The sequence below is a fragment of the Ranitomeya imitator genome, chromosome 10 (genome assembly GCF_032444005.1).
Source record: "Ranitomeya imitator isolate aRanImi1 chromosome 10, aRanImi1.pri, whole genome shotgun sequence".
Lineage (NCBI taxonomy): Eukaryota > Metazoa > Chordata > Amphibia > Anura > Dendrobatidae > Ranitomeya > Ranitomeya imitator.
The window spans coordinates 36,794,180-36,822,161 of record NC_091291.1 but is presented as its reverse complement, the minus strand read 5'-3'; the positions used below and the strand labels follow the sequence as shown (position 1 = coordinate 36,822,161).

Here is a 27,982-nt window from a genome sequence, read left to right as displayed (position 1 = left end):
CTCATGCCCTCTCCTGCTCCCACCTGCTAACACTGTCTCTGCTCCTTCTCACTGCTGGTGATATCTCTCCAAATCCTGGTCCTCCTCACCACATTCCCACAGTCATTTCTACCTCCCATCCACGCTCTATCACAAACTTCCGTAACCTCTCTAACCTTATATCCATTCGCCCAGCCCCCGCTTCCCCTGTCCCACTAACAGGAGCTCTGACACAGCCTCCCCTGCTGCACTCTCTTACGGTGGCTTCCACCTTTCTCACACACCCCGCCCCAGCAGCAAGCATGGCGGAGGAGTTGGTTTTCTCCTGTCAGATAACTGCTCCTTCACCCCAATCCCACTGCCACCCTCTGTTACCCTCCCTTCCTTTGAGGTGCACTCTGTGTGCATCTACTCCCCCTTCAACCTCCAACTGGCTGTCATTTACCACCCCCCAGGGCCAGCCACCACCTTCTTTGACCACTTCACCACCTGGCTACTTCATTTCCCTTCTGCGGACATCCCTACTATCATCATGGGCGATTTCAACATCCCCATTGACACTTCCCTCTCAGCTGCCACTAAACTTCTATCTCTCACTTCCTCCTTTGGCCTCACTCAATGGTCTTCTGCAGCCACTCACAAAGATTGTTACACACTGGACCTCATCTTCACCCGCCTCTGCTCCCTGTCTAACCTCTCTAACTCACCTCTTCCACTCTCTGACCACAACCTTCTCACATTCTCATCTCTCTCCACTCCATGTCTACAATCCCCACCCCACAAACTTTCACACCCTCGCAGAAATCTTAAACATCTTGACCTACATTCATTCTTTGAATCCCTCCTCCCTCTCACAGACATAAGTTCCATACACAATGCGGATGACGCTGCCGCTCTATATAACACCACAATAGCTGCAGCTTTGGAATCTGCTGCCCCACTTACACATACCAAAGCTCGCAAAATCAACAGACAGCCCTGGCACACCAGCCTGACCAAAGAACTGAGGCGAGCTTCCAGGGCTGCTGAGCGCAGATGGAAAAGATCCCACTCCAACGAGCACTTCATCATATTCAAACAGTCCCTCACTACTTTCAAGACCACACTCGCCACAGCTAAACAAACCTACTTCTCATCTCTCATATCCTCCCTGTCTCACAACCCGAAACAGTTATTCAACACCTTCAACTCTCTCCTCCATCCCCCAGCACCTCCTCCCTCCTCACGCATCTCAGCTGAAGACTTTGCCTCATTTTTCAAGCAGAAGATTGATGGCATCAGAGACAGTTTTGGTCAACAACCCCCAGAGCCCTTCCTCCCGACTTCCCAGCCCTCCACCTTCAAAACCAACTTCTCCACCATTACAGAAGATCAACTCTCCACTCTACTCTCATGATCGCATCTCACCACCTGTGCACTTGACCCGCTCCCATCCCACCACATCCCAAACCTCACCACAGTCTTCATCTCAACCCTAACCCATCTCTTCAACCTGTCACTAACAACTGGTGTTTTCCCCTCAAGCTTTAAACATGCCTCCATCACACCTATCCTCAAAAAGCCCTCTCTTGACCCATCCTCTGTATCTAGCTATCGCCCTATATCACTTCTCCCCTATGCCTCCAAACTACTGGAACAACACGTCTACCTTGAACTGTCCTCCCATCTCTCTTCTTGCTCCCTCTTGGACTGCTTACAATCTGGCTTCCCGTCACACCATTCCACTGAAACAGCCCTAACTAAGGTCACCAATGACCTCTTAACCGCCAAGAGCAAGTGACACTACTCTGTCCTCCTCCTCCTCAACCTGTCGGCTGCCTTTGACACAGTGGACAATTCCCTATTATTACAGATCCTCTCATCCCTTGGCATCACAGACTTGGCCCTATCCTGGATCTCATCATACCTAACAGACCGGACATTCAGCGTCTCCCACTCACACACCACCTCCTCACCTCGCCCCCTATCTGTCGGAGTCCCACAAGGTTCAGTCCTTGGGCCCCTGCTCTTCTCCATTTACACCTTTGGCCTGGGACAGCTCATAGAATCTCATAGCTTTCAGTATCGCCTCTATGATGATGACACACAGATCTACATCTCTGGACCAGATATCACCTCCCTACTAACCAGAATCCCTCAATGTCTCTACTATTTCATCCTTCTTCTCCGCTAGATTTCTCAAACTTAACATGGACAAAACAGAATTCATCATCTTTCCCCCATCTCACGCGACCCCCCCCCAACAAACCTAACCATTACAGTAAATGGCTGCCCACTCTCCCCAGTCCCACAAGCTCGCTGCCTCGGGGTAATCCTTGACGCTGATTTCTCCTTCAAACCACATATCCAAGCCCTTTCCACTTCCTGCCAACGTCAACTCAAAAATATTTCACAAATCCGTTCATTCCTCAACCAAGAATCTGCAAATACCCTAGTCCATGCCCTCATCATCTCTCGCCTTCACTACTGCAACCTCCTGCTCTGTGGCCTCCCCTCGAACACTCTCGCACCCCTCCAATCTATTCTAAACTCTGCTGCCCGACTAATCCACCTGTCCCCCCGCTATCCCCGGCCTCTCCCCTCTGTCAATCCCTTCACTGGCTCCCCATTGCCCAGAGACTCCAGTACAAAACCCTAACCATGACGTACAAAGCCATCCACAACCTGTCTCCTCCATACATCTGTGACCTCGTCTCCCAGTACTTACCTACACGCAACCTCCGATCCTCACAAGATCTCCTTCTCTACTCCCCTCTTATCTCCTCTTCCCACAATCGTATACAAGATTTCTCTCGCGTATCACCCCTACTCTGGAACCCTCTGCCACAACACATCAGACTCTCGCCTACCATCGAAACCTTCAAAAAGAACCTGAAGACCCACCTCTTCAGACAAGCCTACAACCTGCAGTTACCACCGATTGACCAAACCGCTGCATGGCCAGCTCTACCCTCACCTATTGTATCCTCACCCATCCCTTGTAGATTGTGAGCCTTTGTGGGCAGAGTCTTCACTCCTCCTATACCAGTTATGACTTTTATTGTTTAAGATTATTGTACTTGTTTTTATTATGTATACCCCTCCTCACATATGAAGTGCCATGGAATAAATGGTGCTATTACAATAAATAATAATAATATGCAAATCGGAAAGCAATTGAACCCTTATTCGGAAACGTGAAAGGCATATAGGGGACAAAGGACTCATTTTATCTGGAAAAAAAAATGGTTATGAGGTGTATGTGAAAATCTAATTGGGTAATGTGGCTATGTTATCTACTTACTGGGCTACATATAATCTAGAGATCTGGCAACCTCTGTCATCGCCAAGTCTATTTTTCTTTTCACTTTCGCTTTTCATTTTTTTTACCAAGAGAGCAAATTGTGTTTTTCTCGGACCAACAAAGTCGCGTGAGAGAATGTTTTTTTTCATGGTGAGTTGTATTTTGCGATGACGTTATTTAATATTATGTGTAACATATTGCAAAGCAGAAAAAAGTTCTTTGTGAACTAGAATTAAGAAAAACAAACCCCTATCATTTACACAATATCTTTTTGAGTTTTGTTTACGGCGCATTTTAGATTGACATGGTAAATTTGTTCTGTGTGTTAGTACCGCAATGGTGATACAGAATTTATATAGTTTACTTACCGTTTTCTTTTTTACTACTTTCAAAAAAAATATTTTTTTTAAATGATTTGGATTTTTCACACTTTGTGTTAACTAAGTACGAACGGATCTGGCAAAATTCTAATTCACCTGTTCGACTGGATTTCGAAATCGATTCACCGAGAAGTTATTCTCCACAAATGTAGTAATGTCCTTTATTATGCTCTGGGAAATCTTCAAACCCAGAGTTTAATAAATGTAAAAAATAAAAGAAATCCTTACATTCACCTCACCGCTCATCTCTACGGCCCCACCGCTCTTCACTGTCACCTGTCCAGTCGTCACCTCATCTTCTGATCACAGCTACGAGCACTTAAATTTCCCCTCATGCTAGGCCGGGACATTGGGCTCTGATGAGGCCTGGGAGGATTCTGTGCAAGCGTGTGAAATGTCACAACAAGTGCTGTGGCCTTGCACGCGCATGTGAACAATTGGGGACACCAACGCCCACGGCAGCAATGAGAAGATGTGGCGGTGAGGAGCAGAGGGACCAAAGAAGTGCACGCACATAGTGGCAAAGGTCCAGGCAGTGTTTGTTTTGGAAAGGAATCACTGTCAATCTAAAGCTGTGGAAGTTTACAAATATGCAAATAAGGCGGTGTAACAGTGCACAGAAATTTTGGACATGATGCACTGAAGTCCCCTAATTTGCATACAAATTAAAAGTTATTTCCTCTAGCACAGGTATAGTGTTATTATGAATTTTGGAGACCACCCCCCCCCCCCTCTCTGTCTACCCACTTAGTTGCAATTATAAGCATATGTCAGCTCCATAATGGTCACGATGTGATGGTATCAAGTAAGGGAGATTGGCCTAACACTGTCCCTGGATCTGGGACCATAACTATCATTGTCCCAGGGGTACTCTTGATGGTAGAGAGGTCTGGGTCTCTAAAGAGTTAATTTGTACATGTACATTGAATGTCTTTAAGGGGTTTGGTAAAACCAAAGATACTATCATTTGTATGAAGGGGCTATATGATACACTTGAATGTAGCTGAGCCACAATAAAAGAGACAACCAATGACTAAGAGTGGCTCTGTTTCTTGGGAAAAGCATGCCTAAGAGTGCCTAATGGGATCGGTGACTATGTTCTTTCCAGTGTCCATGCTTGCAATGTGTAATGTGCCCAATTATCCTAATCTAATTTTACAATGAATTCCATTTTTAAATTTCGAAAGCCAAAAATGTGAATTTGATTATTTTGAAGATTTTTTTTTTTTTTTTAAATAATTTTTATTAACTAACAGTACTCTCTTACAGGAAATCACGGCCTCCTTTTTCACCCCCAGCCTCAAAATTCAGCTATGAAGATATGATTAATTGTCATGTTTTAAGGGTAAAGGTAAATATACATTTTTATTTTCATATGATAATGAAAATACATCATAATTGCAATTTTAGAGGAAATGACTTCAGGAAGCTCACTTTTTTTTTTTGTGGTATGTGCACACTGATTTTTTTTTTTAGGAGTTCTTGGAGCATAAGCTGAATGGAAGCTCTTCATAGTTTATGTGCGAAGGTTTTCATAGGCGAAGAGGCTTCAAGAAAAAGTCGGTAGTCTTTTTTTCTTAGAGAGCCTCACTGGTGGTTTTGTCGTAGGTTTTGCGGCAGCTCAACCACCAGCTTCTTTTTTTCCTATATTAAGCTGTAACCTATGGAAGCCCCCCGAAGACTGACCATTCTACATCATGTAAACACGTAACAGTTTCCAAATCTAGAAGTGTTTAAAAGAAGTAACAAAGACTAAACTTGTGCACAGCAAGTCATTTTTGCATTGCTCTTTGTTGTTAATATTTTTGTTTTCGTGATCCTTTTTGAAACCGATTCCAGGCGGAATTCACTTGTCAAAGACGTTGCGTGTCCATACCTACACTCTCTTCAAAAACTTGGAGTTTCCATTCAAAAACTCAGTAAAAAAATTATGGGGCAGATTCGATAAGACTTGCGTTGCGCAAGAACAATGCAACCAGCAGTCCAAAATCGGATACGTCGTATTGACATCTTCCCTATCACTCGGCCGTTGCCCCAATATACATTAAACTGTCGACCAAGCCAGTCGATATTGGCGGGTTCGGTCAACATTAATCTAAAAAGTATGGGGTCTTTAGGGTGAGTCTTTTTGCCTGTTTTTTGAGTGCAAATCACAATAATTCAAATTAAGGAGAATGCAAATTTTTTTTGTCAAATTTAGGCAAAATCAATTTACCTTGAGTTGATTTGCTGCTTCGCTTATCTCTAACTGCAATTATTTATTATAGACCAGTGACTAAATGATATTTTTGACAAGTCAGACATTTTGCTAAAATGTGGAAATACCAAGGATAAAGACTTAACCCCTCTGTGACCTTAGACGTACTATCCCGTCGAGGTGCCCTGGGCTTATCTGACCCTGGACGGGATAGTACGTCATAGCCGATCGGCCGCGCTCACGGGGGGAGCGCGGCCGATCGCGGCCGGGTGTCAGCTGCTTATCGCAGCTGACATCCGGCACTATGTGCCAGGAGCGGTCACGGACCGCCCCCGGCACATTAACCCCTGGCACACCGCGATCAAAGATGATCGCGATGTGCCGGTGGTGCAGGGAAGCACCGCGCAGGGAGGGGGCTCCCTGCGGGCTTCCCTGAGACCCCCGGAGCAACGCGATGTGATCGCGTTGCTGCGAGGGTCTCACCTCCCTCCCTGCTCCCTCCAGCCCCGGATCCAAGATGGCCGCGGATCCGGGTCCTGCAGGGAGGGAGGTGGCTTCACAGAGCCTGCTCAGAGCAGGCACTGTGAAGCCTGCAGCGCTGCATGTCAGATCAGTGATCTGACAGAGTGCTGTGCAAACTGTCAGATCACTGATCTGTGATGTCCCCCCCTGGGACAAAGTAAAAAAGTTAAAAAAAAATTTTCCAAATGTGTAAAAAAAATAAAAAAAAATATTCCAAAATAATGAAAAAAAAAAAAAATATTATTCCCATAAATACATTTCTTCATCTAAATAAAAAAAACAAACAATAAAAGTACACATATTTAGTATCGCCGCGTCCGTAACGACCCGACCTATAAAACTGTCCCACTAGTTAACCCCTTCAGTAAACACCGTAAGAAAAAAAAAAAAAACGAGGCAAAAAACAACGCTTTATTATCATACCGCCGAACAAAAAGTGGAATAACACGCGATCAAAAGGACAGATATAAATAACCATGGTACCGCTGAAAGCGTCATATTGTCCCGCAAAAAAAGAGCCGCCATACAGCATCATCAGCAAAAAAATAAAAAAGTTATAGTCCTGAGAATAAAGCGATGCAAAAATAATTATTTTTTCTGTAAAATAGTTTTTATCGTATAAAAGCGCCAAACCATAAAAAAATGATATAAATGAGGTATCGCTGTAATCGTACTGACCCGAAGAATAAAATTGATTTATCAATTTTACCAAACGCGGAACGGTATAAACGCCTCCCCCAATAGAAATTCATGAATAGCTGGCTTTTGGTCATTCTTCATCACAAAAATCGGAATAAAAAGCGATCAAAAAATGTCACGTGCCCAAAAATGTTTTCAATAAAAACGTCAACTCGTCCCGCAAAAAACAAGACCTCACATGACTCTGTGGACCAAAATATGGAAAAATTATAGCTCTCAAAATGTGGTATTGCAAAAAATATTTTTTGCAATAAAAAGGGTCTTTCAGTGTGTGACGGCTGCCAATCATAAAAATCCGCTAAAAAACTCGCTATAAAAGTAAATCAAACCCCCCTTCATCACCCCCTTAGTTAGGGAAAAATAAAAAAAAATGTATTTATTTCCATTTTCCCATTAGGGCTAGGGTTAGGGCTAGGGTTAGGGCTAGGGTTAGGGTTAGGGCTAGGGTTAGGGTTAGGGCTAGGGTTAGGGCTAGGGTTAGGGCTAGGGCTAGGGTTAGGGCTAGGGTTAGGGCTAGGGTTAGGGCTAGGGTTAGGGTTGGGGCTACAGTTAGGGTTGGGGCTAAAGTTAGGGTTAGGGTTTAGATTACATTTACAGTTGGGAATAGGGTTGGGATTAGGGTTAGGGGTGTGTCAGTGTTAGAGGTGTGGTTAGGGTTACCGTTGGAATTAGGGTTAGGGGTGTGTTTAGATTAGGGTTTCAGTTATAATTGGGGGGTTTCCACTGTTTCGGCACATCAGGGGCTCTCCAAACACGACATGGCGTCCGATCTCAATTCCAGCCAATTCTGCGTTGAAAAAGTAAAACAGTGCTCCTTCCCTTCCGAGCTCTCCTGTGTGCCCAAACAGGGGTTTACCCCAACATATGGTGTATCAGCGTACTCAGGACAAATTGGACAACAACTTTAGTGGACCAATTTCTCCTGTTACCCTTGGGAAAATACAAAACTGGGGGCTAAAATATAATTTTTGTGGTAAAACAAAAAGATTTTTTATTTTCACGGCTCTGCGTTATAAACTGTAGTGAAACACTTGGGGGTTCAAAGTTCTCACAACACATCTAGATAAGTTCATTGAGGGGTCTAGTTTCCAATATGGGGTCACTTGTGGGGGGTTTCTACTGTTTAGGTACATTAGGGGCTCTGCAAACGCAATGTGACGCCTGCAGACCAATCCATCTAAGTCTGCATTCCAAATGATGCTCCTTCCCTTCCGAGCCCTCCCATGCGCCCAAACGGTGGTTCCCCCCCCACATATCGGGTATCAGCGTACTCAGGACAAATTGGACAACAACATTTAGGGTCCAATTTCTCCTGCTAACCTTGGAAAAATACAAAACTGGGGGCTAAAATATAATTTTTGTGGAAAAAAAAATATTTTTTATTTGCATGGCTCTGCGTTATAAACTGTAGTGAAATACTTGGGGGTTCAAAGCTCTCAACACATCAAGATGAGTTCCTTAGGGGGTCTACTTTCCAAAATGGTGTCACTTGTGGGGGGTTTCTACTGTTTAGGTACATTAGGGGCTCTGCAAACGCAATGTGACGCCTGCAGACCATTCCATCTAAGTCTGCATTCCAAATGGCGCTCCTTCCCTTCCGAACCCTCCCATGCGCCCAAACGGTGGTTCCCCCCCACATATGGGGTATCAGCGTACTCAGGACAAATTGGACAACAACTTTTGGGGTCCAATTTCTCCTGTTACCCTAGGGAAAATACAAAACTGGAGGCTAAAAAATAATTTTTGTGGGAAAAAAATTTTGTTTTATTTTTATGGCTCTGCATTATAAACTTCTGTGAAGCCCTTGGTGGGTCAAAGTGCTCACCACACATCCAGATAAGTTCCTTAGGGGGTCTACTTTCCAAAATGGTGTCACTTGTGGGGGGTTTCAATGTTTAGGCACATCAGTGGCTCTCCAAACGCAACATGGCGTCCCATCTCAATTCCTGTCAATTTTGCATTGAAAAGTCAAACGGCGCTCCTTCCCTTCCGAGCTCTCCCATGCGCCCAAACAGTGGTTTACTGCCACATATGGGGTATCAGCGTACTCGGGACAAATTGGACAACAACTTTTGAGGTCCAATTTCTTCTCTTACCCTTGGAAAAATAAAAAATTGGGGGCAAAAATATAATTTTTGTGAAAAAATATGATTTTTTATTTTTACGGTTCTGCATTATAAACTTCTGTGAAGCACTTGGTGGGTCAAAGTGCTCACCACACCTCTAGATAAGTTCCTTAGGGGGTCTACTTTCCAAAATGGTGTCACTTGTGGGGGGTTTCAATGTTTAGGCACATCAGTGGCTCTCCAAACGCAACATGGCGTCCCATCTCAATTTCTGTCAATTTTGCATTGAAAAGTCAAACTGCGCTCCTTCCCTTCCGAGCTCTCCCATGCGCCCAAACAGTGGTTTACTGCCACATATGGGGTATCAGCGTACTCGGGACAAATTGGACAACAACTTTTGAGGTCCAATTTCTTCTCTTACCCTTGGAAAAATAAAAAATTGGGGGCAAAAATATAATTTTTGTGAAAAAATATGATTTTTTATTTTTACGGTTCTGCATTATAAACTTCTGTGAAGCACTTGGTGGGTCAAAGTGCTCACCACACATCCAGATAAGTTCCTTAGGGGGTCTACTTTCCAAAATGGTGTCACTTGTAGGGGGTTTCAATGTTTAGGCACATCAGTGGCTCTCCAAACGCAACATGGCGTCCCATCTCAATTCCTGTCAATTTTGCATTGAAAAGTCAAATAGCGCTCCTTCCCTTCCGAGCTCTCCCATGCGCCCAAACAGTGGTTTACTGCCACATATGGGGTATCAGCGTACTCAGGACAAATTGGACAACAACTTTTTGGGTCCAATTTCTCCTGTTACCCTTGGTAAAATAAAACAAATTGGAGCTGAAGTAAATTTTTTGTGTAAAAAAGTTAAATGTTCATTTTTATTTAAACATTCCAAAAATTCCTATTAAACACCTGAAGGGTTAATAAACTTCTTGAATGTGGTTTTGAGCACCTTGAGGGGTGCAGTTTTTAGAATGGTGTCACACTTGGGCATTTTCTATCATATAGACCCCTCAAAATGACTTCAAATGATACGTGGTCCCTAAAAAAAAATGGTGTTGTAAAAATGAGAAATTGCTGGTCAACTTTTAACCCTTATAACTCCCTAACAAAAAAAAAAATTGGTTCCAAAATTATGCTGATGTAAAGGAGACATGTGGGAAATGTTACTTATTAAGTATTTTGTGTGACATATCTCTGTGATTTAATTGCATAAAAATTAAAAGTTTGAAAATTGCCAAATTTTCAAAATTTTCGCCAAATTTCCGTTTTTTTCACAAATAAAAGCAGGTACTATCAAAGAAATTTTACCACTATCATGAAGTACAATATGTCACGAGAAAACAATGTCAGAATCACCAGGATCCGTTGAAGCGTTTCGGAGTTATAACCTCATAAAGGGACAGTGGTCAGAATTGTAAAAATTGGCCTGGTCATTGACGTGCAAACCACCCTTGGGGGTAAAGGGGTTAATCATGGAGCATTTTTTTATAATTTTTATTTTCAGGGTTTGTGCACATGACGTCTTTTAGACACCGGAGTATCCAGCAAGTTTCGCTACAGGAAGAGACTTCAGCAAAACACAATGGTTTTTCTGAAGCGTCTTCTTTAGCGTCTCTTTGGTCCTTTCTTTTATAGCGGCCAGCCTTCTTTTTTTTTAGAATGTTTTTCCTGAAGTGTCTTCTTTAGCTTCTCTTCGGTCCTTTTTTTTTTATTTTTTATAGCCATCAGCCTTATTTTTGGGGGCTCGAATATATCATCTATTCATTTCTTTGAATCCTATCACACCTTTACAAACATGGAGTGGTTAAAAGATGATCAAAACATCAGCGAATCATTTTTACATTGCATTGTATATACTTACTCTCTTTAACATTTTGATAGCGCTTTTTCAGGTGGGCAACCGAGCGGAAACACCTGAAAAAGCTGCTGTGTGCACATACCCTTCGAATGTAAGATATGAAGAGTCGTGTCACCTTAATTTCTTTTTCTTGTTGTTTCTTGTAGGATATTGTATTTTTCTGGCTGGTGATTTGGTTGAGACTTGGCAACAGCTGTATCTTTGAAAACGATCCGATATCGGATGAATATATGCAGAAAACCCAAACACTGGTGAGCTTTTTTGGGATTTCTACATTGCACTATTAATAGTGGGATTTTTTTTTTTTGTGTGTGTGTAATTTTATCTTTTTTTTTTTAACTGAGCAATGTTGGGGTTACTTGACCCTGATTCTTCATTTCCAGATTTTTTTTTAGTAATTTTTTTTGTTGTCTTTCTTATCACACTGCCAAATTTTGCACCAATTTCATCCAAATGGTTCAGTGTGTTTGATTAATTTGGTACAAATGCAAGAATATATTTTTTTTTTACTCTTTTGTTCTATTTGCACCTTTTTGGAATCAAATGTCACACTGTCCTGTTGCTAATATTCACAGAACCGTATTTTTGGTCCTGGTAAAAAATTGACAGCACTCACACTAAAGAAGGGGAGCACTGCTAGACCTAATATTAACCAACAGGCCAGACCGCATAGCAAATGTAAGGGTTGGGGGTCACTTGGGAAATAGTGATCACAAAATAATAAGTTTTCATGTATCCTTTAATAAGATTTGTAGTAGAGGGGTTACAAGGACACAAAACTTCAGGAGGGCAAATTTCCAACGGATGAGAGATGATCTTGGTGCAATTAACTGGGACGATATCCTGAGACACAAAAATACACAAAGAAAATGGGAGACGTTTATTAACATCCTGGATAGGACCTGTGCACAGTATATACCGTATGGGAATAAACATACTAGAAATAGGAGGAAACCAATATGGCTAAATAGAGCTGTAAGGAGCGCAATAAGTGATAAAAAGAAAGCATTTAGAGAATTAAAGGAAGTAGGTAGTGAGGAGGCATTAAATAAATACAGAAAATTAAATAAATTCTGTAAAAAGTAAATCAAGGCAGCAAAGATTGAGACAGAGAGACTCATTGCCAGAGAGTAAAAATAATCCCAAAATATTCTTTAACTACATAAATAGTAAGAAACTAAAAAATGATAGTGTTGGCCCCCTTAAAAATAGTCTGGGTGAAATGGTGGATGAGGATGAGGAAAAAGCCAATATGCTAAAGGACTTTTTTCATCAGTATTTACACAAGAAAATCCCATGGCAGACAAAATGACTAGTGATAAAAATTCCCCATTAAATGTCACCTGCTTAACCCAGCAGGAAGTGCAGCGGCGTCTAAAAATCACTAAAATTGACAAATCTCCGGGCCCGGATGGGATACACCCCCGAGTACTGCAGGAATTAAATACAGTCATTGATAGACCATTATTTTTAATCTTTAGAGACTCCATAATAACAGGGTCTGTACCACAGGACTGGCGTATAGCAAATGTGGTGCCAATATTCAAAAAGGGGACAAAAACTGAACTCGGAAATTATAGGCCAGTAAGCTTAACCTCTACTGTGGGTAAAATCCTGGAGGGCATTCTAAGGGACGCTATACTGGAGTATCTGAAGAGGAATAACCTCATGACCAAATATCAACATGGGTTTACTAGGGACCGTTCATGTCAGACTAATTTGATCAGTTTCTATGAAGAGGTAAGTTTCGGATTGGACCAAGGGAACCCAGTGGATGTAGTGTATATGGACTTTTCAAAAGCTTTTGATACGGTGCCACACAAAAGGTTGATACATAAAATGAGAATAATGGGGATAGGGGAAAATATGTGCAAGTGGGTTGAGAGCTGGCTCAGGGATAGGAAACAAAGGGTGGTTATTAATGGCGCACACTCGGACTGTGTCGCGGTTAGCAGTGGGGTACCACAGGGGTCAGTATTGGGCCCTCTTCTTTTTAACATATTTATTAATGACCTTGTAGGGGGCATTCAGAGTAGAATTTCAATATTTGCAGATGACACTAAACTCTGCAGGGTAATCAATACAGAGGAGGACAATTTTATATTACAGGATGATTTATGTAAACTAGAAGCTTGGGCTGATAAATGGCAAATTAGCTTTAATGGGGATAAATGTAAGGTCATGCACTTGGGTAGAAGTAATAAGATGTATAATTATGTGCTTAATTCTAAAACTCTGGGCAAAACCGTCAATGAAAAAGACCTGGGAGTATGGGTGGATGACAAACTCATATTCAGTGGCCAGTGTCAGGCAGCTGCTACAAAGGCAAATAAAATAATGGGATGCATTAAAAGAGGCATAGATGCTCATGAGGAGAATATAATTTTACCTCTATACAAGTCACTAGTTCAACCACACTTAGAATACTGTGCACAGTTCTGGTCTCCGGTGTTTAAGAAAGACATAGCTAAACTAGAGCGGGTGCAGAGAAGAGCGACCAAGGTTATTAGAGGACTGGGGGGTCTGCAATACCAAGATAGGTTATTACACTGGGGGCTATTTAGTTTGGAAAAAAGAAGGCTAAGGGGTGATCTTATTTTAATGTATAAATATATGAGGGGACAGTACAAAGACCTTTCTGATGATCTTTTTAATCATAGACCTGAAACAGGGACAAGGGGGCATCCTCTGCGTTTGGAGGAAAAGAGGTTTAAGCATAATAACAGATGCGGATTCTTTACTGTAAGAGCAGTGAGACTATGGAACTCTCTGCCGTATGATGTTGTAATGAGTGATTCATTACTTAAATTTAAGAGGGGACTGGATACCTTTCTGGAAAAGTATAATGTTACAGGGTATATACACTAGATTCCTTGATAGGGCGTTGATCCAGGGAACTAGTCTGATTGCCGTATGTGGAGTCGGGAAGGAATTTTTTTCCCCAAGGTGGAACTTACTCTTTGCCACATGGGTTTTTTTTTACCTTCATCTGGATCAACATGTTAGGGCATGTTAGGTTAGGCTATGGGTAGAACTAGATGGACTTATAGTCTTCCTTCGACCTTAATAACTATGTAACTATGTTATTCAATAGGTCTGTTTAGATGACCATTTTTTTAAAGAGTTAAAAGTCCACTTCCATACATCAGATATTCATATCTATGGGTGCGCAAAACAAATTGGATTCCATACGGATCATCCATCCAGTTTTTATGGATAGGATACTGTATTTGGTCTTGTAAGTTTTAATAACTGCTAATGTATAAAAATTAATGCCATATGGATGACAATACAAATTAAATATCCGTTTTTTTTTGTTTTGTTTTTTTTGGATCGAAAGATTTTTTATATATATTATTTTATATATATATTATATATATTTTTTATATATTTTTATCTTTTTTTATATATTCATGTGAAATTAGCCTTTCAGTAAGCTTTAAAAGTGTTACATGTTAGTTTTCAATTGCACAAAAAAAGATTTTGTGCAATTGCGTCAAATTTTTGTGGCGTTTCTAAAAAGGATGAATTAGTCAAAAACATCTAAAACCATCCTTGCATAGTCAGACAAACCTAAAAATGACAAGGACTGAAAAAATGGTTAAAAAAATGATGCAAAATAGATAATAAATTTGCACAAACATAAAAATGTCTAAAAAGCAAACTCACACCCTAACCCTCGATAAAATGCACTAAAATAATGATAATGGGGTGTACGGGCTTAATTAGATGAAGACGCCCATGGGCGGACAGACCATTGGTGTAACCAACGAGGTAAGGGGGCCAGATCCACCTAAAAAAACAGGTAGTGTTGTGCATTATTTGCCATTTCAAAATATTTTGAGGTTTTTTTATTGGGTTCTGTCTATTCCAAATTTCATCAAACATCATAATAGAACACAACGGACCCCATTGTAAGCCAGATTGTGTTAGCAATATATTTTTGCATACCTCATAGAATGGAAAAAAAAATCAATAATTTATTTTGTTTTTGCTTTTTTAAGGCAGATTATTTACCAAATAACTGTAACGTGGATTTGCCAAGAATGGTTCCAGAAGAGGAAAAGGTATTGTAACTTAACGTTTTTCCACTGCTGTTGCCCTGTAACAGGTAGTCCGTGAATTAAACTATAGGACAGGATATTGACAGCCCTGTGTTGCCCACCAAGTATGATGTTACTTTCACACCTGACGGGCCGAGTGTTGGTCATTGCTCAATATCTGTTGAGCCCTGGTGATCAAGTCGCGCCCAAGATGGGTGACAAGTCTTGGCTGTACTCAGCATATCCCATCACTTTGCAGGATTATACCAACAATTTGTATAGGATGCGCTGGCATCTTCAGGAGCTCTACAACCGGGGGAGGGTTTACTACTTATTTCCAAATTCATCTTTTGACTTCCCACATTACATGCTTGTAACATGCACGAGTAAATTTCCACAAAGCAAATTCCATTGCAGAAGTTGTTGCAACTGAAAATTGGTCCCAATAATCTGAATGGGGTCGAATAAAATGAAAACACCAACTACAGAACTTTCCGCAGCAAAATTTGCAACGCATACGCAACTTGTAATGATATATTTACAGACAGTGGTCCCTTGTAACACACTCCATACTGTAAACTGGGTTACCTCTTTAAATAGTTGACTTTAATTTTCATTATCCAAACACAGTTTAATTGGACAGTAACTTTGTATTTTACCATATTTTTCAAACTGTAAGACGCACTTTTTAGCAAGAAAATAAATCTTGCTAAAAAGTATCTGCGCCAAATTATAGTCCAAAGTCAAGTAAGACCAACAGGGTTACACCCCTCTGATTTCATCTTTAGTAATCTGGCAAAGTGCTTATAAAGTGCTTTGCCTTATTATTTAGCTTTTGGCCACTTCGTGTGCATTTCCTGGATGCTCATGGAGTGGAGAATGAATGCGTAAAGTGTACCTGTAGCCAGCCCTGATTAGCAAGGCAACTATAAGATTGAAACATAAACCTCTATTGCTGCTAGGTACTAGAGTTGAGCGAAAATGTTCGGAATCGGTTGCCGAATCTGAATTTGCCATATCGCTACCCTATTTGTGCCGAATTTGTGTGTGATGATCGATTCCTAACATATTCGGTCATTCCCACTCCCATTGACTTAATTGGTGTTCGGCGAATATTGCAAATAAAATATTCGCCGCCGATCGTAATCCGAACCGAATTTTGAAAAACTCGCTCAACTCTACTGGGGACCATAACTGGAAAAGAGACTAATCTGCTGATTTCTCCCACATACTTTGAGGGATTTATGGGTCTTGACCTTTTATACACACATAGCTGAGACCTGTCATTCATCTTCTGCAGCGGTGGGCAAACCTGGCCATGAGACTAGTCTCCTCTCAGGCTATGGTGCCCGGCCAGATCTTTAGAGAAATATACCTGGTGGCAATCGTGCTGCCCGCATGAGTCGCCTTATAGGTTCACTTTAAAATAGCACTCCAATAAAAATGTCGCACATTAAGTTCCCGATCTATCATTGCTTTTTCTCCAGTTTTCTGGAGTCATTTGCTCTTTATTAGTGGCTTTTGTATTTGCTCCTCAGGATTGTACCGTTTTTTTTAGGATGTCTTTCTTTTTTAGTCTTTTTTTTTAATTTTTCCTTGACAACTTTGCTTATCTATTAATTTTAGACAGATTAATAAAATGCGACTTTTACCAAATATCGCTTTTTTTTTGTGCATCTCAGTTCCTGCCTGGAGTAATGTTTTTGGCCGAATTTTCATTTCGGGTATCTTTGGACAAACGTCCTACTCTTTTAAAAGTTGGCAAATTTTGGTGCTAAACAGTTGGGTAAAAACCAGTTAAAGACCAAATTAAAGATCAGTTTTTTTTGGGGGGCAAAATAGTGACTTCAAGTGATAAATCGGACTCTTAAGTCTTTTTTTTGCGGTCTGTTATGTGATTCTAAGTGCTGGTGTTAATTTACAAATGGCCATCTGGTCCTCATCTGAACTACGAGCCACTTTCTCAATTATTACGGTAATTGGAATGGATTGAAAAAGTGACTTTTGTAACGAAGCAAATTGAAAATTGTTTTATTATAAATATTGTTTCAATAAGGATGATCTTTTCCCCTGTCCCTACTCTTCACGTTTATCTGATCAAACCTTCTCCGATGCCCTTTTCTTTCCTTATCATTCCGTCCTTCCTTTCTCCTTAGTTTTCCTTCCACATTCTTTTCTTCTTGCATTAACCTTTTTTTTTCCGGTTGATTTCTTCTTTGAATATTTCTTCTTACTTATTTAATAGAACAAGTTTTACATCACTATGTTATGTTTTATTACTCACCTTATAGTCTATAACTATAATCCCCTTCCCGTAAATTGTTAAAAAAAAATTCCCCCCCAAATAAAAAGAATATTGTTGAAAAAGGGACTTTTGGACCACAAAGACGTAATTGTGTGAGCCGACTGATTTTCAAGGCAGGCCACATGGTACGGATGAAGTTCGGAATGGTGCTAACAGAATGTTGCAGTGATTGGTCTTTCTAAGATCACCAGGAAAATTTTAGTTAGCGAAAAATCTTTTTTTCCTGTCATGTGCGTCTTCTAGTTAGGCCGCGGTCACACTTGTGTGATGTGAGAAACTCACGCGAGTCTCTCGCATCAATATCAAATTATGCTACGCCGCAGACCCCATTTTGATTAAGATTTTTTTTTTTCTCAAGAAATTTATGTGGCAAAATCAAATGAAAATATATTCTAGATCATGTCATGCTACAGCGCAAGCTCCACCACAATAAGATATGCAGTATGTAAAATAGAGGGCAGGTCACTGAGGGATCGGTGACCTGTCAGCAGCCATATAGATGCATATGTAAGCAGAGCACCACTTAAAGCCCCACCCACATAAAGCCCCACCCATAGGCCACCCACAGCCACGCCCCAAAGCACGAGAATACAACACGTGTGGCGCCGCTGAAGGTTTAGACGCCACAGAGGTACTGCATCTCAGCCAGAGATGTGGTATCCCAACTCTCTGGTAAGAAGGGAACTTTGTCCAAAACTCTAACACTTGCACCCAACAGACACCAGTTTAGATAGGAAAGGGTGTTGGGGAGTGGGTGGAGAAGGTAGGAAAAAGGGGAGGAGCTAATCAGGCGGGGAAGTGTGTGAGAGCAATTGGTCCTGAGAGGCCAAAGGAGAAGGAAGTCTGAGGTGGAGGGGAAAGGAAGAGGAGCTTCACGGAACTTCAGCTGAGGCGGAGCTGGTACTAGTGGAGTGAAGCAGAGCAGACGTGGCGGTCTGCAGCTTCAGACAGAGTGAGAGAGAAAGAGCAAGAATTGAAAGGGAGGAGAAGAGGCTCCCAGTAGAAGGGGTTCCAGGAACATGGGAAGTGCAGGAGGCCACCCGTGGGATCTGTATCCAGGCTGACCTGCGTCAGTGGAGGAACCAGGCCCCAGTAGGGGATCCAGCCCATGAATTAGTGGGAACACTCCAGGCTCCAGCAAAGAATCCGGAGGCTGCTGTGATTGCAGGTGCAGCAGCCATATTTGCACCTACTTGCTGAAAAGGTGAACATATAGGGTTCAGGGGACAGAGAGTACGTCTCCTGTTGTGAATTCTGTTTTCGAACTCCCTCCTGTGGTCATGAATGGTACTTCGGCGAGTTCTGTCCATGGACTCCCTCTGGTGGCTGTGAGTGGAGCTGCTGCTTCTGAGGTTCCTTCCACAGGTGACGTAGTTTATTCTTTGGCTGGCTGTTCTATTTAACTCCACTCAGATCGTTACTCCATGCCAGCTGTCAATGTTCTTGTACTGGTTCAGTTCGCTCTTGGATCTTTCTGGTGACCTGTCTACTCCAGCAGAAGCTAAGTCCCTGCTAGTTAATTATTTGTTCATTGTTTTCTTGTCCAGCTGGCTATCATGATTTTGTCTTGCTAGCTGGAAGCTCTGGGAGGCAGAGTGGCACCTCCGCACCGTGAGTCGGTGCGGAGGTCTTTTTGCACACTCTGCGTGGTCTTTTGTAGTTTTTTGTGCTGACCGCAAAGATACCTTTCCTATCCTCAGTCTGTTTAGTAAGTCTGGCCTCCCTTTGCTGAAACCTGTTTCATTTCTGTGTTTGTGACTTTCATCTTATCTCACAGTCAATATATGTGGGGGGCTGCCTCTTCCTTTGGGGAATTTCTCTGAGGCAAGGTAGGCTTTATTTTCTATCTTTAGGGCTAGTTAGCTCTTAGGCTGTGAAGAGGCGTCTAGGTCGTGTTAGGTACGCTCCACGGCTATTTCTAGTTGTGTGATAGGATTAGGGGTTGCGGTTAGTAGAGCTCCCACTTCCCAGAGCTTGTCCTGTGTGAGTTTAACCATCAGGTCGTTCCGGGTGCTCCTAACCACCAGGTCCATAACAGTCTCCCAACAATACCCACGTTCACTGGCTTGGGACACTGGGTGGCAAGTGCCGAGGCAGGAGAGGCCATAGCCAGCTCAGAAAGATGGCCAGGAGAGGCATACATATAAGTTGAGTTCTGGACAGGTGCCTGACTTGCTGGAGAGTTCTCTGGACTTCTTACCTGGAGGACACAGCACCCTGGCTGGGGGCCCGAACAGTAAGTAAAGCTGTGAAAACTGCAACCTGCTGTGTCCTTCCATTTCTTTCCGGCATCATATACTCCGCACCTCTACCTGTCTTTAATAGCATTGCTACCCACATCACTCACAAACCTGGGGACCCAGCTCTACCTGTGAAGAGCTATATCATCTAAACTGCAGAACCATCACCCCAGAGGACCCCTTTAAGCAGTGTCGGTCACCCTGACCGAAAACCACAGGTGGCATCACGAACACTACTTTTATCAAATCCCCTTTAAAAGACCTTTCCCCTTTTAATTGAGTGCCCAGGGCCACGGACCGGGTTGCAGCCACCGTGACATCCCCCTTAAGTGTGACCGGACCTGGTCCTAAGTACCCCACGACCCTGGCGGGCGACTCACAAGCACCGCCACCGGTGCATGAAAAATGTATTTTTTTTTTCAAACAATAAGATATGCAGTATGTAAAATAGGGGGCAGATCACTGAGGGATCAATGACCTGTCATAAGTCATAATGATGGATATATAAGCAAAGCACCACAAAAAGCCCCGCCCACAACCTCACCCACTACTCAGCTCACAGCCCCACCCGCAGGCGCGAGAATCTCTTCAACTGTAAACTACAAATAAAGATTAAACAACAACCACAAGGCGGATGTCATCAACCCAGGTATCATTTTAATCAGTATAACGGCGCCGACCTGACACTGTCTGTAGGTTACACAGCACAATCCTACTGACAGTTTGACTTTAAAGTGATACAACTTTTATAAAACTTTTACATTTCTCGTCTTTTATATATTATTTTTAGGACCAAAACTGCCAGCACTTATTGAGATTGTTTTTAATCAATTCCCAGCTGGGACAGATGACCGGAGGACGCGCGTTGAACAAAATGATTAGGAACTTACAAATTGAAATTCACTTCATTCAGAAATGTTTATTTAAGGTACGTGTCTATATTTGCCGGGACAGTCGCAATGGGGGACACCAGCGCACTATTCTTTCTTACATGGGAATGCATGTACTATTGAGTTATGCAAAGTTTTGTAAGCATTTAAATGTTAACTACATTAGTAGGCTTGTGCTAAGTGGTATTTGGCCACTTATGCCATACATTTGTAGTTTCAGTTGACAGCACCCAAAAAAAAAATCCAACCGGACAGACGAAATTTTTGCCTGACAGAAAGTTATTAGTGGTCCATCACGAATGATCATTCACGTATAATTTCCAAGCAATTGACGACTTTTATACTTGTGAGCAGCTTTTGTTTAAACAATGTTTTTTTTAATATTTTTTTTTTTTTATTTAAACCATTCATTTCAATGAGTATCAAATCTTACATTGTGATCAGTTTTTTGATAAAAAGCTGTATTTTTTTACGTTGGTTAGGAAACGGCCTTGAGTGGATAATTAGGCTACGTTCTTACGATGAGTTTTTGATGTTGTGGATTTTCTGCACCATTTCTGCACCCTTTGCGTAAAACGGGTTACAAAACCAAAAGCTCATTGTGGGAACGTAGCCTTAAGACACATATTTTTCGTAAGTTGTCCCATTCATTTTGGCCTATTGAAATAAAAAAGTGTGCGCCCCCAAATGGCAAAAAACAGCAGCTGATTTTTGTCTTAAATTTCCACCTATTTTTTTGCCGCTAGGTTGCTATAAGGCTCCGTTCCCACGATGAGCTTTTGGTGAGTTTTTGATGTTGTAGCATTTCTGCACCCGTTAAGGTCAGATAAATTTTTTTCAAAAACTCCCCAAAAACTCATCATGGGCACACAGCCTTACAGTGACTTGTTTAAAATTCATTGACGTGAAATTCTTTCTTTTTCAGATTCCGTCATCATGTTCTAATAAAACAGTTAGCATGTCCAGCGTTTTACAAAATCTAGACGAGTCTCTCGCTGCTCTTAAAACAAATATCGAAAACAACTTTACTCACTGCTTACGTGTGAAGTGCGAGACAGGTAAGTCATCGCAATCATTGGCAAGCTTGGCATATCATCTCTCTTACATTCAGGATCCATTCCCAACATCCAATGGAAATATGAGCGGGTACACCCCAAAAAATCAGGAATTGTCTTCTTGAGGGCGCTTGTAGTATGGGCTTCTGCCATTATGTGTATGTTCTCTTTCGAGCCAATATGCCAAACTATTGTGGGAGAACGTTACATATGGATTAGTGATGTTTTTTTTTTTCGTTGAGTTGTACAATCTTTTGCCTATTAAACTTTTTTTTTTTTAATTAAAAATGTGATCAAAATTTGTCCAGTCATTCTGGGAGATCGATGTTAGACCACTCATGGAGTTAACTGGGATTTCGTGAAGTTCCTGTGAGCAAATTCTCATTTCGGAATTGGGCATGTAACGAGTTGTGGCAAATTTTTTGCCTGCTCATCCCTGACCGGTGAGACAATCGCCTGGGTGCGAATGGAGATTATTTTGTGACTGAAGCTACGAAATGTATTTTATTTCTTGCAAATTAATTTTGTTCTTTTTTGGACCCCTTCATAACCACCGTCTCATATCCTTACGAAAAATAAATAAATAATAGTGGCACGTTGTTCTTGTGAGTCATCCATCACAAAAGATTGAGTAACTCGTTGAAACGTCGGCTGGTATACTGAGGCAGAAGAGTTTTGCAAATATTCACCTAGCGGCAGTTTACTGTTTTATTAAAATTTTCAGTCATTCGTGAGATAGCGACACTTTGTTTCCAGCTGGTTGTCTTGGAGACCGACCACTTCTGCTAGACAGTAGAACATGCGCTGTGCTTCCAAGCTATTTTTTGTTGAGCTTGTAAGCAATGTTCTGAAGCTGACCAGGATCACAGGATCTCGCTTTTACTTTCTAATCTTGGCCAGCGTCAGTGTAGTGCTTACAACCAGGGCTGTGGAGTCGGTAAGCCACAGTTGCGACTCCGACTCCACAGCCCTGCTTAGAACCTAAAAAGCAGCAGTAGTCGTTCTGCTATATAACAGGATATTTAAAATATTTAAAAAAAGCAATTCTCGCTGGTTCTAACCATGGTGACTCCAGTGGAGTATGTTCTGGTGGTCTCTGTTTGGACAGGAACCAATGATGTGCTGTTCTCGGATCACCTGACCACTGAGGCTTGTGATTGGCTGCAGCAGTCATGTGACTGGTATGGGACCTCATCAGATGTGCAATACTTGGAATCCCACATGTGTTTTATATTACTATTTAAAGACCCGTGTTGGTGCCTTGGAAAAGAGGTGATATATGCGTCATATGATAAAATCCCATGAGGCGCCCCCCTTTTTGTTGCAACAAATGTCTAGGACATGTTTGATATAGTAAAGCTAAAATGTTGGTGACCATTTACACCAGTGTGGTATTTTACTTTAGTTTATATACTGTAAGGATATGTGATTGCATATACAATTTTTTTTTCCAGCAGATGAGTCTGTGAGTACAATGAAAAGTATTATTGAAGATCACACAACACCTGCATTAAATATTAATGGTATGTTCTATACTTTTTGTCGGCACTGGCTCTCCCGGGGATTGCATGACTTTATTATGTCACGTGATGCCTGCTGCCAATTGCCAATTGCTTCACTCTCCCCTGCTTTGTGGGCAGAGTTTAACAATTTCAGATGTTTTGGTCTGATTTCTCAATTGCTCAACTTTTTAAAAAGTCACAACATGTTGTGCCAAATCCATGTCGGCTCCCCACTCATCCCTATCCTGGAGTGATTTTGTGCACGTTTAGAAAGTTACATCTTTTGTGTCGTTTTGATAAAGACATGACATTTTGCTCAAAAAGTCGCAAAAATGGCTAGGTTTTATGTTACTTTGCCCCAATTTATGAAATGCATGCGCCATTTTGATGAATTCGGCACAATAAACGTCAGTGAATACCACAAGACAGAAACGTTAAAAAACCCTGCAAATGTCAAATCAAGGCCTTTATGTGCAATGCTTATAAACAATACATTTTCCTTATCTCCGTTTCTTAACTTTTATTGTGTAAAATGGAGTGCATCTAAAGAAATACATTAAAAAAATACATTTTGCTCATATACTGCAAATGTGATAATTTTCAACTCTTTTTCTAGGTAGTTCTGATCATATCATTGACCCAGCAAAACAGTCCAGTTCAAGACTTCATACTTGGTTGCTGCTCAGCGTATTACTCACATTGTTTGTAGTAAGTATTATGGTAAGCCTTAAATTGAATTCTATTCCTTACTTAAAGAGCCTTTCCACCATTTTGATATTGATGACCTAACTTTGACATAGGTAATTAATACCCAATCGGTGAAGGTTCGACATCCGGCACCCTCACCTCTGCCATGTAACCCCCATAACTGAGAGATGGTCCATTACACTTTTACTTTCTATTTTCCTAAAGGGAATCTGTCTTCAGGATTTCACCCCCTAAACTATTTGTATGTGCATGTAACTATTTTAAAGATAAATCCAGCAATACCTTTACATGGCCAGTCATTTCCTCTGTTTTGACAAATCGGTGAATTGATATGAATGAGGCCGAAGAGCTGTGGTAGATCCGAAGTCTCCGTCACTCCAGCTCTATTCTCCACCCACGCCGCCTTTTTCCTGCTTGAATGACAACCTATATGCCTACTGATTTTAGGCAAAGGAGCCATCCGTCAAGCAGGAGCCACCGATTTCTTAGTAGAATGGAAGACCATCATTAGAGATGAGCAGATCTTTGGAAATCACAATTTGCCAAATTTGTCCCCAAAATATGATTTCCAGCTAAACATTTGTGCTACCCTCATTACTGGAAAGCTGGTAATTGCTCATGGGGAGAGGTGAGAGAGACCATAAGAGCTTACACTCTACAGGAGAGAGAGAGAGGACCCCACTGACCATAAGAGCTTACACTCTACAGGATAGAGAGAGAGGACCCCACTGACCATAAGAGCTTACACTCTACAGGAGAGACAGAGGACCCCACTGACCATAAGAGCTTACACTCTACAGGAGAGAGAGAGAGGACCCCACTGACCATAAGAGCTTACACTCTACAGGAGAGAGAGAGCGGACCCCACTGACCATAAGAGCTTACACTCTACTGGAGAGAGGGGACCCCATTGACCATAAGAGCTTACACTCTACAGGAGAGAGAGGACCCCACTGACCATAAGAGCTTACACTCTACAGGAGAGAGAGGACCCCGCTGACCATAAGAGCTTACACTCTACAGGAGAGAGAGGACCTCACTGACCATAAGAGCTTACACTCTACAGGAGAGAGGACCCCACTGACCATAAGAGCTTACACTCTACAGGAGGGAGAGAACCCCACTGACCATAAGAGCTTACACTCTACAGGAGAGAGGACCCCACTGACCATAAGAGCTTACACTCTACAGGAGAGAGAGAGGACCCCACTGACCATAAGAGCTTACACTCTACAGGAGAGAGAGGACTCCACTGACCATAAGAGCTTACACTCTACAGGAAAGACAGAGGACCCTGCTGACCATAAGAGCTTACACTCTACAGGAGAGAAAAGACCCCACTGACCATAAGAGTTTACACTCTACAGGAGAGAAAAGACCCCATTGACCATAAGAGCTTACACTCTACAGGAGAGAGAGAGAGGACCCCACTGACCATAAGAGCTTACACTCTACAGGAGAGAGAGGACCCCATTGACCATAAGAGCTTACACTCTACAGGAGAGAGAGGACCCCATTGACCATAAGAGCTTACACTCTACAGGAGAGGAGAGAGGACCCCACTGACCATAAGAGCTTACACTCTACAGGAGAGAAAAGACCCCACTGACCATAAGAGCTTACACTCTACAGGAGAGAGAGAGAGGACCCCGCTGACCATAAGAGCTTACACTCTACAGGAGAGAGAGGACCCCGCTGACCATAAGAGCTTACACTCTACAGGAGAGAGAGAGGACCCCACTGACCATAAGAGCTTACACTCTACAGGAGAGAGAGGACCCCACTGACCATAAGAGCTTACACTCTACAGGAGAGAGAGGACCCCGCTGACCATAAGAGCTTACACTCTACAGGAGAGAGAGAGGACCCCACTGACCATAAGAGCTTACACTCTACAGGAGAGAGAGGACTCCACTGACCATAAGAGCTTACACTCTACAGGAAAGACAGAGGACCCTGCTGACCATAAGAGCTTACACTCTACAGGAGAGAAAAGACCCCACTGACCATAAGAGTTTACACTCTACAGGAGAGACAGAGGACCCTGCTGACCATAAGAGCTAACACTATACAGGAGAGAGAGAGAGGACCCCACTGACCATAAGAGCTTACACCCTACAGGAGAGAGAGGACCCCACTGACCATAAGAGCTTACACTCTACTGGAGAGAGGGGACCCCATTGACCATAAGAGCTTACACTCTACAGGAGAGAGAGGACCCCGCTGACCATAAGAGCTTACACTCTACAGGAGAGAGAGGACCCCACTGACCATAAGAGCTTACACTCTACAGGAGAGAGAGGACCCCACTGACCATAAGAGCTTACACTCTACAGGAGAGAGAGAGGACCTCACTGACCATAAGAGCTTACACTCTACAGGAGAGAGAACCCCACTGACCATAAGAGCTTACACTATACAGGAGAGAGAAGACCCCACTGACCATAAGAGTTTACACTCTACAGGAGAGACAGAGGACCCTGCTGACCATAAGAGCTAACGCTTTACAGGAGAGAGAGGACCCCACTGACCATAAGAGCTTACACTCTACAGGAGAGAGAGAGGACCCCGCTGGCCAGAAGAGCTTACACTCTACAGGAGAGAGAGGACTCCACTGACCATAAGAGCTTACACTCTACAGGAAAGACAGAGGACCCTGCTGACCATAAGAGCTAACACTTTACAGGAGAGAAAAGACCCCACTGACCATAAGAGTTTACACTATACAGGAGAGAGAAGACCCCACTGACCATAAGAGCTTACTCTCTACAGGAGAGAGAGGACCCCACTGACCATAAGAGCTTACACTCTACAGGAGAGAGAAGACCCCACTGACCATAAGAGCTTACACTCTACAGGAGAGAGAGGACCCCACTCACCATAAGAGCTTACACTCTACAGGAAAGAGAGGACCCCGCTGACCATAAGAGCTTACACTCTACAGGAGAGAGAGAGAGGACCCCACTGACCATAAGAGCTTACACTCTACAGGAGAGAGAGGACCCCACTGACCATAAGAGCTTACACTCTACAGGAGGGAGAGAGAGAGGACCCCACTGACCATAAGAGCTTACACTCTACAGGAGAGAGAGAGAGAGAGAGAGGACCCCACTGACCATAAGAGCTTACACTCTACAGGAGAGAGAGGACCCCACTGACCATAAGAGCTTACACTCTACAGGAGAGAGAGAGAGAGGACCCCACTGACCATAAGAGCTTACACTCTACAGGAGAGAGAGAGAGAGAGGACCCCACTGACCATAAGAGCTTACACTCTACAGGAGAGAGAGAGAGAGAGGACCCCACTGACCATAAGAGCTTACACTCTACAGGAGAGAGAGGACCCCACTCACCATAAGAGCTTACACTCTACAGGAGAGAGAGAGAGAGAGGACCCCACTGACCATAAGAGCTTACACTCTACAGGAGAGAGAGGACCCCACTCACCATAAGAGCTTACACTCTACAGGAGAGAGATAGAGAGGACCCCACTGACCATAAGAGCTTACACTCTACAGGAGAGAGAGGACCCCACTCACCATAAGAGCTTACACTCTACAGGAGAGAGAGGACCCCACTGATCATAAGAGCTTACACTCTACAGGAGAGAGAGGACCCCACTGACCATAAGAGCTTACACTCTACAGGAGAGAGGACCCCACTGACCATAAGAGCTTACACTCTACAGGAGAGAGGACCCCACTCACCATAAGAGCTTACACTCTACAGGAGAGAGAGAGAGAGGACCCCACTGACCATAAGAGCTTACACTCTACAGGAGAGAGAGGACCCCACTCACCATAAGAGCTTACACTCTACAGGAGAGAGAGGACCCCACTGATCATAAGAGCTTACACTCTACAGGAGAGAGAGGACCCCACTGACCATAAGAGCTTACACTCTACAGGAGAGAGGACCCCACTGACAATAAGAGCTTACACTCTACAGGAGAGAGGACCCCACTGATCATAAGAGCTTACACTCTACAGGAGAGAGAGGACCCCACTGACCATAAGAGCTTACACTCTACAGGAGAGAGGACCCCACTGACCATAAGAGCTTACACTCTACAGGAGAGAGAGAGAGGATCCCACTGACCATAAGAGCTTACACTCTACAGGAGAGAGGACCCCACTGATCATAAGAGCTTAAACTCTACAGGAGAGAGAGGACCTCACTGACCATAAGAGCTTACACTCTACAGGAGAGAGAGAGAGGATCCCACTGACCATAAGAGCTTACACTCTACAG

General features: G+C 42.7%; 1 protein-coding gene across 7 annotated transcripts in view; it reads left to right on the top strand.

Annotated features, from left to right (window-relative positions):
* FLT3LG (fms related receptor tyrosine kinase 3 ligand) overlaps positions 1 to 27,982 on the top strand; it is a 109,807-nt gene that overhangs the window by 68,624 nt on the left and 13,201 nt on the right. For 2 of the 7 annotated variants that reach the window (XM_069742345.1, XM_069742350.1), the window contains exons 2-8: positions 4,912 to 4,993; positions 11,135 to 11,239; positions 14,993 to 15,055; positions 20,367 to 20,504; positions 21,392 to 21,524; positions 22,976 to 23,044; positions 23,640 to 23,731. In XM_069742345.1, coding sequence (XP_069598446.1) covers positions 4,964 to 4,993; positions 11,135 to 11,239; positions 14,993 to 15,055; positions 20,367 to 20,504; positions 21,392 to 21,524; positions 22,976 to 23,044; positions 23,640 to 23,731 — 630 coding nt within the window. In that variant the 5' untranslated portion in view covers positions 4,912 to 4,963. Of the gene's footprint in view, positions 1 to 4,911; positions 4,994 to 11,134; positions 11,240 to 14,992; positions 15,056 to 20,366; positions 20,505 to 21,391; positions 21,525 to 22,975; positions 23,045 to 23,639; positions 23,744 to 27,982 lie in introns of all 7 variants that reach the window. The other 5 variants (XM_069742343.1, XM_069742348.1, XM_069742347.1 and 2 more) reach the window with 4 other exon arrangements.